This window comes from Netta rufina (assembly GCF_964035555.1).
Source record: "Netta rufina genome assembly, chromosome: 6".
NCBI lineage: Eukaryota > Metazoa > Chordata > Aves > Anseriformes > Anatidae > Netta > Netta rufina.
The window spans coordinates 34969491-34988691 of record NC_140129.1 but is presented as its reverse complement, the minus strand read 5'-3'; the positions used below and the strand labels follow the sequence as shown (position 1 = coordinate 34988691).

The following is a 19201-nucleotide window of genomic DNA, read 5'->3' as shown; positions in this document are numbered from 1 at the left end:
ATTTCTGAAAGAACATGTCCTTCTCCAAGGGAAGGGTTGCTAAGGATACAAAGGCTTTGTTAATTATCATGTTTAATGGCATCTTCCAAACAATGCAGCAGAGCTGTAGCCTCTAACAATATTATTATGTTGGTTTGCATGTCACATTTCTTTAAAAACAGATTAAGTGGAGTCAGGTAAGTACCTGCAAAAGATAAGGGAGATTGCTCTCTTTGTTATAAAGATCTGCACATGTTACATGAAAGGTTCTCAAAACCATGAGGTGAACCTGACAAAATGAAATCAGAGCAGTAGAGTCCACAGCACAGCCGTGCTCAAGGATTTGGTAGGAATAGGGTCAGGATCAGCAGTGAGTTCCTTGGAATGTTTTCCACTAGGATGGGATAGGACAGTCTGCTGTGATACTAAGCAAGCTTTTGAATTGTCTGAAAATCAGCTATCAACCCACCTGCAAAGGCATGAGTTAGGGGGCTGGAAGGGTTCATTTAAGGGTTCACTTAAAAAATAAAATAAAATACAATAAAAACACTGTTGTCTTACCTAGACATTATGAGCTTCTCTTTTAAGAAAGCTAAGTGTGCTAGTTTATATTCTAATAAAATCTAGTTTATGGCTTCTGAAAACTCTTCAAGTTTCTCTTTTGGGAGAGACTACCCAAAGTGGGAGGGTTGTGGGAGGGTTAAGTCTGCCTCAAAGTTCAAGGTGATTTGGGTTCCTGTCACAAGACAGGTAATAGTTGTTATTATCTTTTATAATATTGATATTATATTTTAACAAACACATGTTTTTTGTTGTTTTCATTTTGTTTTGTTTTTTTTTCATTTTGCTAAACCCTTGAAGGAAACAAGCATGTCTCCTTGTTATATCAATATCAGTGGTATTACATTGGTGCCAAGGAGCAAGTTGTTTTTCAACATGTTTGTTGAAAAAAGTTGGTTAAAAATTTTGTGGAGTTCACTAGGTGAAAGTGGGACAAGTATTCATGTTGGATAATGTTATCAAAGAATAGGACATGCTGTTTTCCACCTATGTTCAGTTCAATTTAAGAAAGTTTAGAGGTTCTTCTACATATACTTATCTCTAAAGAAATCCTTATGAATCTGGTCTCAAATAACTGGTTCACAGTCCAGTCCAGGTATATGTCCTTCATCTTGCCTTTATACTCTCAGTTATGAGTTTAAGAAATAGTAAGATCTGGCATAAGTTGATGTAGAGTCATGTTTCACTACATGAATTTAAAGTAGCATTCCACCCACGCTGGCTTGAAAGCAGATTCTTGGTTTAAGGCAGGAACTTCACTTTCCTCTTAGTCTGTGGAGCTGAATGCTGTAAGAAACAAATCAGCAAAGCAAGTAACTTTTCATGAGGAGGAATCTCTGTGAAAGGCTCTTGATGGTTGCAGTGTTCTTACTGCTTGGATAGAAGAAGGATGTGCAAGTGCACAAGTGCACTCAGGATGTTTTTATTTTGAGGATGTTTTTGTATTCTAAATTCTTGCTTAGATCTTGCTATTGTGTGTAAAATAATAAAAAAAGAAGATGAAATTATAAAAAATGTAAACCTGAATACTGTTTTCTTACAGAAGTTACTTTTTTTTTTTTTTTTTTTTTTTTAACTTTACATACAAAAAGTGTTTGGAATATAAGCAGAAACTTCTTGATTTAATTTTTAAATCCTTTTTTTTTTTTTTTTTTTTTTAAAAGCTGAAAACAGTTGTTCTCCAGACCATTTCCAATGTAAAACAACTAAACATTGCATTTCTAAACTGTGGGTATGTGATGAAGACCCAGATTGTGCTGATGGATCAGATGAAGCTAACTGTGGTAAGCATGACACTGGTTTAGAATATATGACTGTTCTGAGTATGACTGTAGCTTGACATTGTTGAAAAAACTAGCAAAAGTATATAAGGATTTAATTTAACATGTTCTCTTTCAATGTATGGTAGTACCTATCTGGTATGATAGCTTTGTCTGCCTCGTACAATTCTTGTTGGATAATTAAACTGTGTACTTTCTATTATACTAATTTATAGCTCCAGCCAATAAAGTAGTAGTATCTCATCTGGAATATAATGACGTTCTTGATTTTTCTTAAAGAATTATCCACTTTTTATCAATTTATTCTGCATACTTTATTGTTTTTATGATTAATAAACAGTAAAAAATGTCATAATTTGCTATAATCTACTGTATAGTTTGAGTAGATTATTCGGTATAATTTCTGCATCACCTTTTTATTTTGGAGTAAGAAAGACACTCAATGTAGCAAAAACATCTTGTAATAAAAGAATTACTTTATTCCATGCAACAAGAGTCACAGTGTTGTGAGATATACTGGGAAATGTAACTCAGAATAAAGACCAGTATGAAGTTGACTTAAATGTTTGTCGACAGAAGTCTCTTCAGTGGAGAATTAGATGTTAAGACTGGCTGGACAGAAGGATCCAGAGCAGATTGCAGTTTGACATGACCAACTTTTGCTTCTGTCTGCGTGCTTCAGTGAGACACACATCCTATCACACAATCCCAAAAACTCAACAACCCCATAGAACTTCTCCAAGAACCTCTGATACTTATAAAGTTTTTGTACTTATATCTGGTAGTTTGAGAAAGCAGATCATCTACAGGCAAGATGAAGGATAGATGTCAGTGCAAGAACTGCACTCACAAAGGGCATTCCCAGCTGCCAAACTGTGGATTCATATTTCTGAGTAACCCATTCAAGCCCAACTGATATGGAACAAAGTATCTTAAAAAGGTTCATATAATAATGTATGCAAAACACAAAATTTGAAAGCAGAGCAGGGAAGAAAAAAAAAAAAAAAAGGAAAATTAAGGGGAAAAAAAAAACATTAATATTGAACAGGAAAAAAAATTAAGTAATTGTGATTCATCATTGCCAAAAGCCAATAGAAAGAACAACAGAAAGAACCTCTGTGCAAAAAACCCTCCCTTTTTATTTTAAATTTAATAGCTGAACATTACTTTTTGCGTTGGATCAGAAGGAAAAAAAATATCCCTACTCACAATCTCTATGCCAGTCGTGATTGTTATGCACACTCATCTAGTAAGTAAACATATGCAAGAACAAGATGGCTTTAATCACATTTTAAAGTTTTCTTTATTTTTAGGATTTGAAATATGTTTAAATGATCTTGTTATATCACTAGCTAGAACAAGATTTGGTCATCTGTGCTTTTGTTTATTTGTTTTTTAATGTATTTAAAGATGGCTATTTTCATGAACAAACTGTGGGGAAATTAAATTATGAAGCTAGAAGTTGAGTGTAATAAAGATATGCATATGTTGGTGCTAATACTAACTTGTTATCATTTATAGTTCATTTTTAAAATGCTTGCAATGCAAAACTTGCATAAAGGGTAATTTCTTCTTTGCTTAAGTGCCCCATAGTCATGTATATATTGCTTAGTAAACGTTTACTACCATATGTTATTGGAGATACTATATTGAGTGAATTTGTTAGAATTGTTCTGAATGTATTTAGTCTTCTATGGTTCATTTTCAACTCAGACAATTAAAGTAGTTAGGAAATGCATGCTTATTAATGAGCATGTGGTGTTTTTCAAAGAACAATAGGTAAAGTTAATTCATGCCTGCATTAAAAGAAGCCATTAAATTATGGTAATCCTTACTCACAACTTTACTCCTTTACATCGTAAAAGGCCCTTTTGGGGTTAGAATATGAAGAAAGCTGTGTTCAGTGTTGGAAAGTGATTGTAATCTGCTTTAAAGGTTACGTGTATTTAAGGTTTCTATTCGCATAATGTGTCAATGTTAGTATGATTTGTTTTCTGCTTCCTCCGTTTTTAAATATTACTTTGCTTTTTAGCCTAGAGAGCATAAGTGGTTTGTTTTGTTTTGTTTGTTTGTTTTTCCTGATGGTGAATCCCCAAAACTGCAGTGTAATGCAGTTAATGGCAAAATTTTGGTTTTATTTCATTGGTATTGGTATGAATGTGCTTGTATGTATACAAGGCTGTATGTATACAGCTCTTTTGAGCTGAATAAATCGCTCTTTCTGCAAGATCATATATTTGCTACACAACTTTCCCAAATATTTCTCTTTGTTATATCTTAGTTCCATTGTCCTAGTGTTTTCCTGAGCTCTCATTAATGTGAAGAAGGAAAGAAAAAACAAGAAATCTGGTCCATAAGACATGACAACTGTAAGCTGCTATAAGAGACCAGAATCAACCCAAAGGAATAATAAAGCTTTCAGATTTCTCAAGTGAAGAAAGCTTTGCAGATATAAAAAGTATTTTGTAAAGGAAAGAGTTAAATTATTGCTTGTTTTAGATAAATTAGGAAGAAGAAAGATTAATATTCTATCAGTACTCATACATTTAGAATACACATAAGGATATTAAAATTAAAATAAAATCCAGTCTTTCTACAAAAGTGTAAAGAGGCAGTCGTAGAAAATGTATTCAGCATTCTTGAGAACTAGGTGATTCTTTATAAAGAATAAGAAAAGATATCTTGCACATTGTCTTCAACCTAGCAGGTGGCTGAAAAGAAAGGATGTTATCTCTGTGTTCCATGTGTTACTGATTAGATCTTTGTGTGTCTGCCCAATGTGGAAGAACAAATAGTATATGATCTGTGAGTAATCTTTAGGACTCATTTTGGGGGAAGATATGTAGTGTGGGATTATAAAGTTTACTAGAAGTACTTTAATGTGTAGGATGGGTTTCTGATTTGAAACCACCTTTTACAAAGCTACAGATGCAAATACAAGAGTTCTGGTTTTTATTTTTCTCATTTTTTATGTTTTATAATGTTAAAAGTTTTTTGCCATTGTTAAAAGCTAAAAAGTTAAAAGTGTTTGCCCATGTAAGTATTTGAAATGTCATGACTGAACTATCAGTAACTATCTATGAATTACTTCTGTCATCTTGACAAACATCATAAGTACTTTTTGAGAAAACTGTTTATAGTCTTGAAGTTGGCAGAGAATGGGGAACAAATGCAAGAGGTAGTACTTTAATTAACAAATTTGTGAGTGTGAGGAGCTATGCCGCTGTTTGCCGCCACCTTTTTGATATTCAGGTATTTTTTTTTGCTCTATATCTCTAGTTCCAGAACCACACCTAAATCAAACTACAAAAAGCAGCAGTTTGGGCCATGGCATCAATTGTAATATCTCTAATTTGGGACATCATCCTTTCTATTTCAGAGGCAGAAAAATCAGGTTGACTTAAGCTAATTCTCTTTTGTTCTGTCAGTTATTAGAATTTATCAAGTTGTCATAATAGCAACATGAAGTTTGATCTGGGAAGTTATGAAATAGCTGAATGGAAATTTAAGAAATTTCTGTTGAAATATCATCACAGTGAGATAAAAAAATAAAACGCAGATGCAAATCCTTCTTGCTGGAGTAGTTCAGAGTGTTCACGCATCCCCAGTAGGTTTTGCCTATTCTGTAAACAGGAAATCTCATTGAGAATTTACTGCATGAAGAAATTTAATTTCAGTTTAGCATTATGTGCTTTTTTTCCTCTGTGTAAGCAGACTTTCAGTCCAAGACAACAAAAGGTGAAAACACAAAGCAAAATGCAAAGTTTTTTGTTACGTTTGATTAGTCTTAAATAATTGCATGCAAACATAGCTGTTGAGAAATATGTATTATGTACATTTTTTAAAAAATGTAGTTTACTGTGATCTGATCTTTTGTAGAGCAATCTTATAGTAAAATTCAAGGAAAAGTCAATGTGTTTTTTGAGATTCAATTGTTAACCCCTCCAAGCTAATCTGTTCATCACTTCTAAATTTCACATTTCCTATTTCAAATGAGAGTTTTTTACAGTGTGTATTTTAATTTTATCATCAAATTTGTAAGTATATCTCTTTTGGTAAGAGTGAATAAAGAATTTTTTAAAGAATGTGATATGACAAATAAATTAGTTCTGAAAATAACTTTTTAAGTTTTTAGGTTGCTCCTTCTGAAAGGTGTTTAGTAATGTTGTGTCAGCAATTTTTCCACTTTTGACTCTGCAGTGATATAAATGATATTCATCCTAATTACAGATAAAAAAACGTGCGGGCCTCATGAATTCCAGTGCAAAAACAACAACTGTATTCCAGATCATTGGAGATGTGACAGTCAAAATGATTGTGGTGATAATTCTGACGAAGAGAACTGTAGTAAGTAACTTTTACCGACGTGCATGTTACAATGAGTACAGTCAGTTTAACATGTAAGAGTATTTTTTTTAATTTGGATAAATTGCACATATGTGCTTTCTTACAATGCCATCTGATCCACTGAAAATTAGTAAACCAGAATCGAAAATGTCTCTTGCTGAAATTTTCCAATTTTATTCATTCTTAAAGATCTGCAATTCTCTGAGAGCTACAAAAGAAAAAAAAAGTCTGAATTGTGAGTTGTCAATAACCCGATGAACTCACAATAATTAGTGTCAGAATTAGCTTACCTTTGTCAGTTACTCTTACGTTTCATGTTTATTATCTCTATATAAGAAACATAAAACATACTCAGTGAGAAATACTGTTTAACAATAAACAATTACTGTTTAATAATAACAATAATAATAATACTGTTAACAAATTGTTAAACAATTTTTTGATCATACACTATCTGCCCATCACTTTCTGTATATTGTTTAGATGATTTGCCGCGTTTTGTGCCGTTGGTAACCCATTTCTATAATACTTAACTAGATCAAAAAGTAGACCTTGTTACTGAAAGTAGCTTGGTTAATCTAGTTCTCGTCCACCCATTAGGAACTCCAATGCCTAATAAATCTCTGTAATATCACTTTCAGTGTGTTATTTAGATCTGATTCTCAGGAAGCAATGACAAATTCATAATTGTTTCTTTCATCCTGCAATTGTTGTCTATATAGCATAAATATTGTCTATATAGAAATTCCAGCAGTAGTTCTGAAGCATCTTCTCTTCATTTGGCAAACTATTTCTGTTCCTTTTTTCTTTTGTTCTTAGAAATACAATAAATTAATATCTTTTTGTACAGATAATCTTGAATGCATGTCTCTGGTTGTATATCCTGAATGTGTTTTTAGCATCTTTGAGGTCTAGAATGCTGTCAAAGCCAGAATGTTTAATAAAATAGGCATTCACATGGTGTGTAAGTGCTGTTTGCTCCTTTTTCCCTTTTGAGATATGCTGTCCAGAGGTAGAGGATGTCTGAAGACTAGTTCATTTAGCTTGAAAGTTTAAGTGGATTTACATGCCTTTTGATCACTATCTATTTGGGAAAAAAAAAAAAAAAAAAAAAAAGGGAGTTACTGAAAGCAATGGTGCCATAGTTTTCAAATGCAAATGCTTCATTTAAAGAGGAAAATGCCATCTGACTCAGTAATCACTCAGAGCCATTTATTGTTAAACCTGGACAGGACATGGGGCAGGGAAGCAGGTGTTGCTGACAACACACAAAAGCTTTCTTAGCTTCACTGGATATTTTATTTTGGATTTGAGTATTAGTGATGGTGAGATTTTTCCATTTCTATTATAAATAGCAAGAAATTATTTTCTATTATGCTCATGTAAAAATCAAAGAAAGACACGGGTTTGGTATAGCAGTGTTAATCTATGTGACTGGATAACCTTTTTAAAAGTTGGAAATTAAAAACAGAAAACAAAACAACAACAACAACAAAAGCCCACCTCCACTAAACATTACTACTGTTTGCAAAATAAGTATCAAACATCTTACTTGAAATTTTGTCATGTGTGAAGTGGTATTTATTTATTGTCCAGAACTGATAATTCTCTTCTGTAACGTTTAGGTTGTCATAGAATAAGGTTGTAAAAACAAGTGTTCAAATAATATAGGAGAAATTATTCAGCAATTTTATTCAACAATTTCTTTTTATTTATTTATAAATAATTATTATATATATATAATAATTATATATATTATATAAATAAATATATAAAATATATAAAAATAAATAAAAAATAATTATATAATATATTAAATAAAGATTATACATATATATATATATATATATATATAAATGTATTTATTAAGCTTCCCATCTTTGTGTTCACATCAATACCTAAGTTATATACTCCATTCCTGGCTGTTCTCTAGACTTTCAGATAAGGAAATCTGTAGTTAATTGTAGTGGACAGAATTAGTGAGTTGAGAGTATCTGGATACAGCCTGTGCATCAAACTAAAATTGTTTAAATTCTCTGAACAAACCTTACAATATGTAAGTGTTAAACAGATCTTTGTGTAGTGATGAATTGTAGTTTGTGTTTGCTTTTCAGTATTCTTTTTTTCTTTTACTTGTCAAATGCATACTTTTCTTTCTGTTTTCTTCCTAAATCTCTTATTCTGCTGTCTAAATTAAATGCAGTATGCTGGCACAGTTGTAAAATTCAAAATCTCAGAAGCATTGGGAAAATACATAATATTGTTCAGTTGTTCAAAATAGATGTAGAAAATTCTTTATGGGCTGTCTGGCCACTTATAGAATCAAGTGCAGTGAAACAAATATATATTAAATTAGAGCTTCAAAAGAATTTGACAAAATGTATTGCGTGGCACATTATGATAAGTTGTTCATAGCATACATGAATTTACAAAGGACTTTTCAGGCAGCTATATCAGAAAATGAGCTGTTTCTCAAGAATACAGAATGAATTCATTGAATTTTAGAAATTCAACTCAAGTATGTACATTTATCTATATTATTTACTTTCACATACAATAGTAACCTGAAGTTAGCAGCAGCAAAAAGGAGTTAGAAAATATCACACATGGGGGTGAAAAATTATTAGTGCTATAATGCCAAGAGATATGTCTGTTAAGACTGTGTTTCTGGCATAGCATCTCCAGACCTTTTTGTTCTTTACCTGCATTTGTCTTACAATGTACAGTGTGAACCATTCTTCCCAGCTTATTTACTTCTTTGTAGTTCTTATCTAATGAACTTCTTACCACATCATTTTATATAGATGAATGCAGAAGTGTTGTGCTCCTTCAAAAAAATGACAGAAAACTAGTGAAGGATGTCACACCCATTCCCACAACTTCATATCGGAAGCAGTTTGACAGGAGTAGCTCAAGGAAGAGAGAGGACAGCCATGTTAATGGGAACCTAGACAAGGACACATGAGAAGCAGCAGTTACAATGAAAAGAGACAGTAACTGACAGTACTACCAAACTTGCCATAAATATTTTTAAGTAGCAATTGAATTTTCCAGTGAATATGTTCAAAACTGGAAAATCCTTTTAAAACATTAATCCTAATGAAGGCAGCCTCCTGTCATTTTGACCCTCTCAAATAAGTAAGAATTATTAAGGACAGAAAAGATTCATACTGCTAGCACTAAACAAAGCAAGGTATTTTTAACTCTTCTCAGTTAATTATTATCTTTTTGGAAGGGGAATATGCTGTTAGAGTTTTTGGGGTTATTTTAAAGAAATTAGGCCAAAGTATTTTCTCTTTCAGGGAACTTTAAAAATGGGAAAATCTGTAGTAATGAGTCTTATTCCTGCTCAAAAGAAGGCACCAGCAATGTTTTATTGAATGTAATTAAAGAAAATATAAAGTACTGTAAACATTGAAGCAAAGCAAATGTAATAATGCTGTAGAAGGACATGCATTCAATCAGTGTGGAAATATTACAGTTGCTGGATAATCTTCTCGGTGTTTTGTTGCGCTTACAAGTTGTCAAGAAAACAAATTAGTTAATTTTGTCCTTGGATAAGTTTGTATCCTAAATGCAATGAGAACCAGCAATTATTTAATGTCTGAGTGAAAACATTTAAATTAGCATATTGAAAGAAACTAAGCTGGAATGTCTCTTAATGTCATCATGAGTAGATCTTGAGTGGACAGTGCTATAAATTCTCTGCATTCTTTACACTGCTTAAGGCTCAACTGATTATAGGACCATGCGTAGTGTCAGTTTTCTGACACTACGCATGGTCCTATAATCAGTTTTTTACTGTAAAAAACAGTATTTTACGCAAATAGGACCATGCGTAGTGTCAGTTTTCTAAAAGCAGCTAGGTTTCAGTGGTAGCTAAAGGCAAGTAAAGGCTTTACTTCAATAAAATGATGTGTACTAAAGATTTATTCTTTTATGTACATCTACCAGTTCTATGCCTAGATTAACAAAGAACAAGTGGTGTCTTTTTGATTAAACATGATGCTGAAAAAATAGCAAAATAAAAAATTAAAATCTGTTTCAAAAATCACATTAAATACACAAAGAAAAAAATGATTAACTATTTCATGCTTACAGGCATTCATTCTACAGGATGGTCTATGCTACTGCTTTTAGCTGTATAGCAATGGAGACTTATAAGGAAGAATGGTTTTGATTTTACCTCCTCTTTCATTTTGTCACGTTAATACTGTTTTGCTTATGTTATGTGGATGCATCACACTTGATACTCTGGCTTGGCTTACTGAAAGGTTTCGCTCCCACATAATTATCTGGTAGTATATCTGATGAATACAGCATCCCCAGCTACATCCTTTTCGTCCAGTGAGGCAGAGACCTCCATTCACAAAATGAGACTTTGAGGCATATATTTGTATCATGTAGTCATTTGTAAAGGTAGTTCTTTCAGTACAGAGAATAATATCTAGCTACTACAAATATCACTTACTACATCATCGCTATTCAGTGCTCTGGCATATAAACATGCTGCTTCAGACCAGGGGTCCTTTTTGTTGGTTTGTTCCCAGTAGTGGCCAGTAGTTAGGACAGAGTAAACCATGACAAGCCAGAAATGTCTTCTGAGTATTCTTTCAATTCATATTTTCAGCTCATTGATTTTCCTTATCCATGTGTGCTTTGTATATCTAGTAAAACTCAGTAGATCTCTTTCAAATCTCTTGAGCCCCTGGATATGTTTCCCCCCCCCATCTTTACCATTCTTTTGTGAAGTAATTAACTTTTACAATGAAACAATCCATTGAATAAGTAATCGTCACCCTTAATTTTGAACTTGGTTCCTGTTTGCTTAATGACTCTGTATGACTCTTCCTTAGTGTTTATCTTAATTATGTGCTCCATAGAGAGAGTCCATAGAACAGCATATTTTGCATGATATACCTGAGATATCCTGTGTAATAGGCTAAAACTTTATTATTGATGATGGTCTAACCAAGAACACAAAATCTTTGTCGATTACTAAGCAAACATTTTCAAAAGAACTGAGACGTGGATGACTTCTTTGAAGGTCTCTCTATGTAATATAATTTTGCTTTACATGCATTTCTGCTTCGCATTTTACATAATGGCTTCATTCTCTGTCTTCAGAATCTTGAATACCTTGAAAGAAAGTATGGCCTAAGTACGTCCCCCTGATTCCTCTAAGTCTATATGATGGGCTGCCAAATGCCTGAATGAATCAAGAGGTCACTATACAACCCTAATCCATTCTGTTTGAAGAGCTTCCATCCCGTTTATGTTGCTGTTACTTGTTTTTCTACATACAGGTTGCACCCTTCCTTGTATATAAATTAGTTTTTCTAAAAGTTGGTTTTGCAACAGCTGTTGCAAAACACAGAATCCTCATAAGGAGCAAACATGTTTGGCCTGCACAAATACAGGTAAAAATTACAGTATAAGTTTGAACCTCATATCCTATTTTAAGGAAAAAAAAAATTGTTCTTCCCTCTGAGTTATATGCATGTACCTTCGTCTCCTAATAAAATCCCGTCAGTTCATGACAGTACAATATCCATGCTTATTAAATAAGAAATTGAACCCCAAATATGAAATGATTTTAAGTCTTTCTTATGAGATCCCATTCTTGCTATCATTTAAACTGATAACAAAAGTGTCTGTTGGCTCTACAGATAATTTTCCAACTTTAAAAGGTGAAAGGAGATCATCTTATGTTCTGTGTTTCAAATAAGATTCTTTCTAATAATTCAAAAATGCTTTTCTCAGGAAGGAGTTTCAGTGCTTTTATAAGGCAGAAGCTGAAAGATGCTGTCCTTTATTGGTTATACAGAGGTCTATTAATACTTATTCCTTTCACTAACAGCCACAGCACTGATGGGAAAGTGCTCTTCTGTGTTCATATGTAAATCACATAGATGTATTCCAACAGCAGAAGAAATATTTCTTGCAAACAGAGAAATGAGAAGTTAGCTCATTGTGTACATTTTTGCAGAATCAAATCTCTGTTTATAAATAATTCATTAGCAGTATAGAAAAAGTATTTGCTTATATTTTGCAAATAAGTACAGAAACATGACAAATGCTTATTTGCATGTGAATTGTTTTTCCACAAAGTATTTCCTTTACATAATTTATCATATCTTGAACTTCCTCTTCCTGGCCTGTTGACAGTAAAGAGAATCAAATGTCAGTGATTTGCTGACATTTATACATTGAGCTTTTGCTTTGAGAAAATTAGTATTATGTATATAATCTAAGAATCCATATAAATGCTAACCTTTGATTTGCTTAAAAATAACATTGCTGGAGAACTGATGAAACTGGTGTAGATCTGCTTTTATTACTACTTCCCTACAGCTTTAAAATGAAAAGTTGTGCCTACCTGAAAAATGCAATTCCTCTCTAAAAACTTTCAAACAGAGTAATTTTGACTTTTATTTATTAAGTGAGGGGAAAACAAATGAAGAAGAAGCTGAAAAATCCATCAGAAATACTTCTTTCTTGAGACAGTCTTTGATTTCTACAAATTGAGACTTCTTAAAAAAAAAAAAAAAAAAAAAACAACAAAACAAAACAAACACACACACACAAAAAAAACCTTCATTTGACTTCACCAGAGATCTGTGCAACTCATGTCTAATGTGTTCTCACGCTGGTGTTATCTGCCAAATACTTCTCAATTGGGAGTTTCTAATTTTGGGGGTGGAGAAGGAATGACATTTGTTTGTTTTTTTGTTTGTTTGTTTTAGTTTTTCCCTGATTACTCTGTTACGTTTCCCAAAAAACAGGCATGTTGCTAATTTCCATTCCTGTTTAAAGACCTTTTAGCATTACTCAGTCTATTCTTGCTCTCAGTTTCTCCTTTCTCTTTTTCACCCTCCCTCCATTGATTTAGTTGCTGTTGTTTGCCATTTGCCTGAACTCTTCCCAGCTCTCTGTTGAAAAGATCCTAACAATCAATCCTTTTTCTTGATTTTACATTATTTATATAATAAAGTGTTTCCTCCAACAGAAATATTCTCACAAATAAACCTTGGTTGCTTTTTCAGTGCTACTCTCCAAAATCTGTGTGGCAGTCAAGACTGAATTGCATATAGAGGCTCAATTACATTTTGCTCAATTATCTCTTCTGTACCTTTGTTTAATCTAATGGTTCAAAGTCCAGAGGGACTTCATTTTTTTTTTCCCCAGTGTCTTTTAGAATAGATTAGTTCAGTTGGAAGGGATCTTCAGAGATCATCTTGTCCAATTGCCTGACCATTGAAAGTTGAAACATATTATTGAGGGCATTGTCCAAATGTCTCTCGAACACTGACAGGCCTGGGGCATCAACCACCTCACTAGGAAGTCTGTGCTAGTGTCTGACCTCCCTCACAGTAAAGAATTTTTTTCTAATATGCAGTCTGAACCTCCCCTGGCACAGTTTTTACCAGTCCTACATGTCTTGTCGTTGGTTTTCAAGGAGAAGAGATCTGCACCTCTCCACTTCCCCTCCTCAGGAAGTTGTTGAGAGCAGTGAGGTCACCTCTCAGCCTTCTTTCTTCCACACTAGATGACCCAAGTGTTTTCAGCCTCTCTTCATAGGACATGCCCTTCAGACCTTTTACCAGCTGTTTGTCCTCATTTTCAGGAAGAAAGTGCATGGTATTCTTTTGGGAGAATCTTCCACTTTGATCCCCTGTCCAGTGTTTTCATGGCAGTAAAAGCAAAAACGCAGAGCTATGCAGACAGTGAAGTAAATAGGCTGAAGCAGCAAATCTCACTTTCTCACGATTACTCCATCATTCCCTGAGGCCTACTTCTGTTTGCTTTGCCTGTACCTTGAATTAATTTTGTCTGCTCTTCCCTTTTATTGTGTCCGCCTTTTATAATGACTTCAGACCTACCTGTGTTTTGTTTCTTCCTAGGGAATAGAAGAACATATCAATTTATCAAAAAATATCCCATTTATCTTCCAACTTTTACTGTCTCCTGTCCATCTGTAAGCTCCTAAGATTCTTTTTATCTAACATCTTTCTGTTTTCTCTGACATTACTTAAAAACTCCATCCTTGTTCTTACCTTTACTTCTTTTCTGTTTTCAAACATTCTGACAATAGTGTATTTTTTATGAAAGTTTGCTGTCCATTAACTTTTGCACCTCATTGTATTCTCTTTCTGTTAAACTACTTTAACAGTTTTGTCAGCATTTCGGTCAGTAGATAATTGTCATGTTTCATCCCATATTTGATTGCTTGAAAACTGAATTACTTTACTTGAAACTCCGAACCTTCCTTCTTAGGTATTGCATTTAGCATCTCAAGATTGTTCCCCTGAATGCTTAGCACAGGGGAAGCTAATTCTTGACATACATATTTGCTAAAAGGTATGTGATAAAAGGAACACTATTGAGCGATTGAAAGTGAAAGATCTGTTTAGTTCTAATTAGATCGGATAGTAATGACTGCAAAACAAATTTCTAGTCTGTGGTATCTCTCACTGAACCTGTGATAATATGCATGCATTAAAGTAAATAATGTTTACATATTCATCATCACATAATTTTCTAAAGAAATATGTCAACTGAAATGATAGAATTTTCATTAATATCTTATATGTAAATGAAAATTAGTTTTAAATTTTAACAACACAAAAATCCTACAGACAAAAAAATCCTGAGTTTCAGAGTTGGTGTTTTTTTGACTTTGTTATAGTAATTCATTGATTGGTTGGTTGGGTTTTGTTTGTTTGTTTGTTTTTGTACGAAATATTTTAATGTAAATGCTAATAAATAGAAATTTACTACTTTTGGTTGTTACTTTTCTTTATTCAGAGCCTCAAACATGCACTTTGAAAGACTTCCTTTGTGCAAATGGAGACTGTGTTTCAGCAAGATTCTGGTGTGATGGAGATTATGACTGTGCAGATGGCTCAGATGAGGTAGGTTTCTTCCAGGAGAAACATTTGAGAAAATTGGTAGTTTTTTGACCTTACATTGTTTGACCATGGTTTTCCCACATATGACTGTTTTAATAAGCAGTAATAGAAATTGTAGACATGAGCCGATAAATACATATGTATTTACTAAATTGAACCTATTTAATTGGAGAAGCTGACTTAAAATCAAGTCATATTTATCTGTAGTTTATCTACATCTTTTTGGCCCCATCAATGATCTGAACCTCTTCCCATCCTCCATACATTTTCTGTCCCAGCTGGGTAGCTATTGCTTTCAATACCAGCAGTCAGTTCGTTTGGTTTATGTTTTTTTGCTGAAAATATGTAGACTGTTGCTTATGTAGTAGAAGTTTCATGGATATTTGCTTTACAGTTTCTCTGTTCTTTCCTTTTGTCCCCTTTCCTTTCCTGCTAGTATTGGACCTCAGGTGCTTCCCACCTTTCATGGATCATACTTACAAAGATATTTTATTTCATAAGGCATTGGTGTATTTAATAATGTGAAGGGATATGGCCATTAATTTCTCTGATTAGCTGTATATTTGCCTATGTTTATATTAAACTCTTGATTTTGTATGCACATTGTTTTTATTGTAACAGAGGTATTGTGAAACAGGCTGTTCAAGGGACCAGTTCCAGTGTTCCAACGGTCAGTGCATATCAGCAAAATGGAAATGTGATGGTCATGAAGACTGCAAACTTGGGGATGATGAGAAAAATTGTGAACCAGGTATTGTTTTATATAATGCTGACAAATAAAAATGAATGGAACAAGGAATAAATCAGAATGAAACAAGGAGAAAATAAGTCAACAACTTGAGAACTTGTGAGTTACGAGTAGGGAGGAGTGCAAATAAGTCTGATATAGACTTATTTGAAATAATGACTTATTATTACTTTTGAGTTTGTATCATTGTGTCTTCCTACTCATGTTTAAAAAAAATATATATACAGCCACACAATATGAAACTTGTTGAGAGGAATGGTATTTAATTTTAGTGAAATATAAATCAGCTTACAAAATTTTGCTCTGATAACACCAGCATCTCTTGGCATGTTACTAAGGTATCTGGAGTTTTTTGTTTTATGGTGTTAATTCAGTATTTACTAGTCCTTACGCAAAGGTTTACTCTAGCAAATTTGTTTTATTTCATTATTATTGTCTTGGAAAATGTAGTTGTTTATATTTGCTTTTTTTTTTTTTTTTTTTTTTTTTTGGTTCATCTGCATTAATGAAGCTTATGGAATTTTATGACACAACTTTCCTGATTTCTAAGGCATCAAAAATGTCTACTTGTATTTTAAATAAAAGCTGATTAATAAGTATTTATTTAAAATTTTAATAATGTGTGCATGTCAAAATTGTGGTTTCATATAACTTAAGTTTGTTTAATTATTAACATTTACATAATTTAGGTAAAGCCTAGCCCCACTTTAAGCATGCATTTTATAATATACTAATTCTGTGAATATGTGTATATGCATAGTTGCCATCCTTACCAAACATAAGGAAAACACAAAAAGAAATTTCTCAGTGATAAAACACATCCTTTCATTGTCATTATACAATTTAATTAGGATGAGACAATTCAGTTTTGTCAAATATTTCCTTGTAAGTTCAGAAAAGTTCATCATTTATAAATACATGCTTGCACACTCTGTTAAACCAGATAAAGACATGGAATCATAAGACAGCTTATGTATAAGTTATCTTTTTCTTAATGCTAAAATATGTGTTTGTAACCAGCGTCTCCAACCTGCTCTTCAAGTGAGTATATCTGTGCAAGTGGAGGCTGTATTTCAGCATCTTTGAAATGTAATGGAGAGTATGACTGTGCTGATGGATCTGATGAGGTAACTGACAATTTTATTTTTCTAGTGTCTGGCATGAATTTTGTAACAATTTTTAAACTGTATAGAAACACTTTTTTTTTTCTTTTTTTTTTTTTTCTTTTCTTCCTGCATTCATTGAACACTGTCAGATAACTTAGCCCCATGATTTTGGTTGCTTTGTATTTACAGTGGATTATGTTTGTTTGCTGTGTGTCCTTCTTTTCAAATAGGTCAATTTGTTTCCCCTAAATCAACACCTGGATGTCATTCTGGGGCAGTTCACTTCAGGGACTGTTCTGTACTCACAGCATGGATGAGTTTGTGTCACATTTGCCTCCCTCTGTCCTCGAGATATCAAATAATCCAAGGACTCACCTCACTCTCCATGGGCCTTCAAGCCATATTCTTCCTAGATATTAAACCGTTGATATCTTTTTTAAAACACTAATACCTTCTTGAATAACTTCAAGAAAAAAAGACACAAAATAGTTTGTTTTTCTCAAAGCCATAAAGCTGCCATTTAGAGCCAGAAGTATGTATGAGCTAAATGTTACCTAGTGCAGGTGAAGACTCTGAATCCACTCTGAAGGTATGTAGTCCAGATTGATGTGGATATGAGACAGATTGTACTAGCTGGCTTCATATCCAGGATTGTTTCTTTCAGGACAGTTGACTGTCCTGATGAATATAGCCACCGTTTCCATTGCTAATACTGAGCAACAGAGGCGCTATCAGAACATGTATAGTGTGGTTATGATTTCACTTGGACTTCAGTAACTATTTAAATTACACATGCCATTGTAAGAGACAACTATATTTTATTAAATGCATAGGGCAGTGAAAAACTGTCAGTAAATTTTGTTAGGTTTGTCTTTAAGTATGTTGTTACTTTTAGTCATTAATAATTAGTTCACATCTGTATTCACACAGATGGATTGTGTAACAGAATGTAAAGAAGATCAATTTCGATGCAAAAATAAGGCTTACTGTATTCCTGTCAGATGGCTTTGTGATGGAATCCATGACTGTGTGGATGGCAGTGATGAAGAAGACTGTGACCAAGGTTGGGCTTTTTACTGGTAGTGTATTCTGTATCATCAAAGAAATCAGCAATACATACCATATTACCAGACTGTTGTTATTTAAAACAATCTTAGAAGTAATAATAAGATGAAAACAATGCATTATAATGAAAAAAAAATCTAAATAAAGACCCCAATTTTCTGTTGTTTCACGTAGATGAAATCCTCCATCTAACCAGACCACGCTTTGAATTCTCTTTCCTGAGAGAACCGAACTATGCACATAATTTTATTCACTTGAAGCTAAACATTATGCTTATACCTTCATGGTTATGACTAAACTTCCAAATGTTTTTGAGAAATATATCTGTTACATAGTTGATAAAAATTCAGAAATCTTGTTCTACTATACCTTTTCAATTCTGCATTCATATATATTTGTATACATGTATGACATACAGATGTGTACATGTAAGCAACTAAATGTTGTTGAAGTTCCCCCTAGTATTTCTCCTGAGCTTAAGACCATGAAAAAGGCAGTAGCAGTGTAAAAATCTGCACAAGATTTTTAAGTGTACTAACGCAATAATTATGACAAAGACAGAGCATTTTACTCAGCATTTGTTTTATTTTTCCAGGCTTTTATTTTTTTTCCTCCTCTTTAGAGTATAGTTCTGTGGATTAGGCATCTAGAATCATATGATCTGTGTTTACCTTCAAAGGCATAGCATAATGCGGTACAAAAGTAAGCAATAATAATCTGAGGTGAAGCAAGCAATTGCAGAGTAAAATATCCTTCCATTATTTTGTCATAAAACTACTAAGCAACAATGCTTACCCTGGGGTGGGGGTGGGGGGGGGTAAGGGAGGAAGAGGTTATATGGGATGATTTAATTAGAAAGACAGACCAGAAATTATGAAATCTGGAAGAAATGAAGGAAAATGAAGAAATCTGGAAATCCGAAATCTGTTCCAGAGATGTTCAGTTGCAAAGAGCAAATATCATATTTGGAAGTGTTGAAATATGAACCGTTTTAAGAAGATGGAAAAATCAACAAACTTTTAGAAGTCCATTTTAAAACTACCTTTACAAATATCTAGCCTATATCTCTTCAAAAAGCAATGAACTGTGAATAAGTAGGAACATACTTATTTTATCTGAAGCCTACATTATTCTTTGGATGGCATAATGAAGCTTCTGTGAACTGCAAATTGTTTATAATGCAATAAGAAACCTTTTGCCTAG

At 33.2% G+C, this 19201-nt stretch overlaps 1 protein-coding gene across 1 annotated transcript in view; it reads left to right on the top strand.

Moving 5' to 3' along the window:
* Nucleotides 1–19201, top strand: part of LRP1B (LDL receptor related protein 1B) — a gene marked incomplete at both ends in the record, with an annotated part of 669864 nt that overhangs the window by 589562 nt on the left and 61101 nt on the right. The window contains 6 exons of the mRNA XM_084288908.1: nucleotides 1704–1823; nucleotides 6051–6167; nucleotides 14976–15082; nucleotides 15701–15830; nucleotides 16848–16954; nucleotides 17864–17996. Of these exons, the coding sequence (XP_084145034.1) occupies nucleotides 1704–1823; nucleotides 6051–6167; nucleotides 14976–15082; nucleotides 15701–15830; nucleotides 16848–16954; nucleotides 17864–17996 (714 nt within the window). The remainder of the gene's footprint in view (nucleotides 1–1703; nucleotides 1824–6050; nucleotides 6168–14975; nucleotides 15083–15700; nucleotides 15831–16847; nucleotides 16955–17863; nucleotides 17997–19201) is intronic.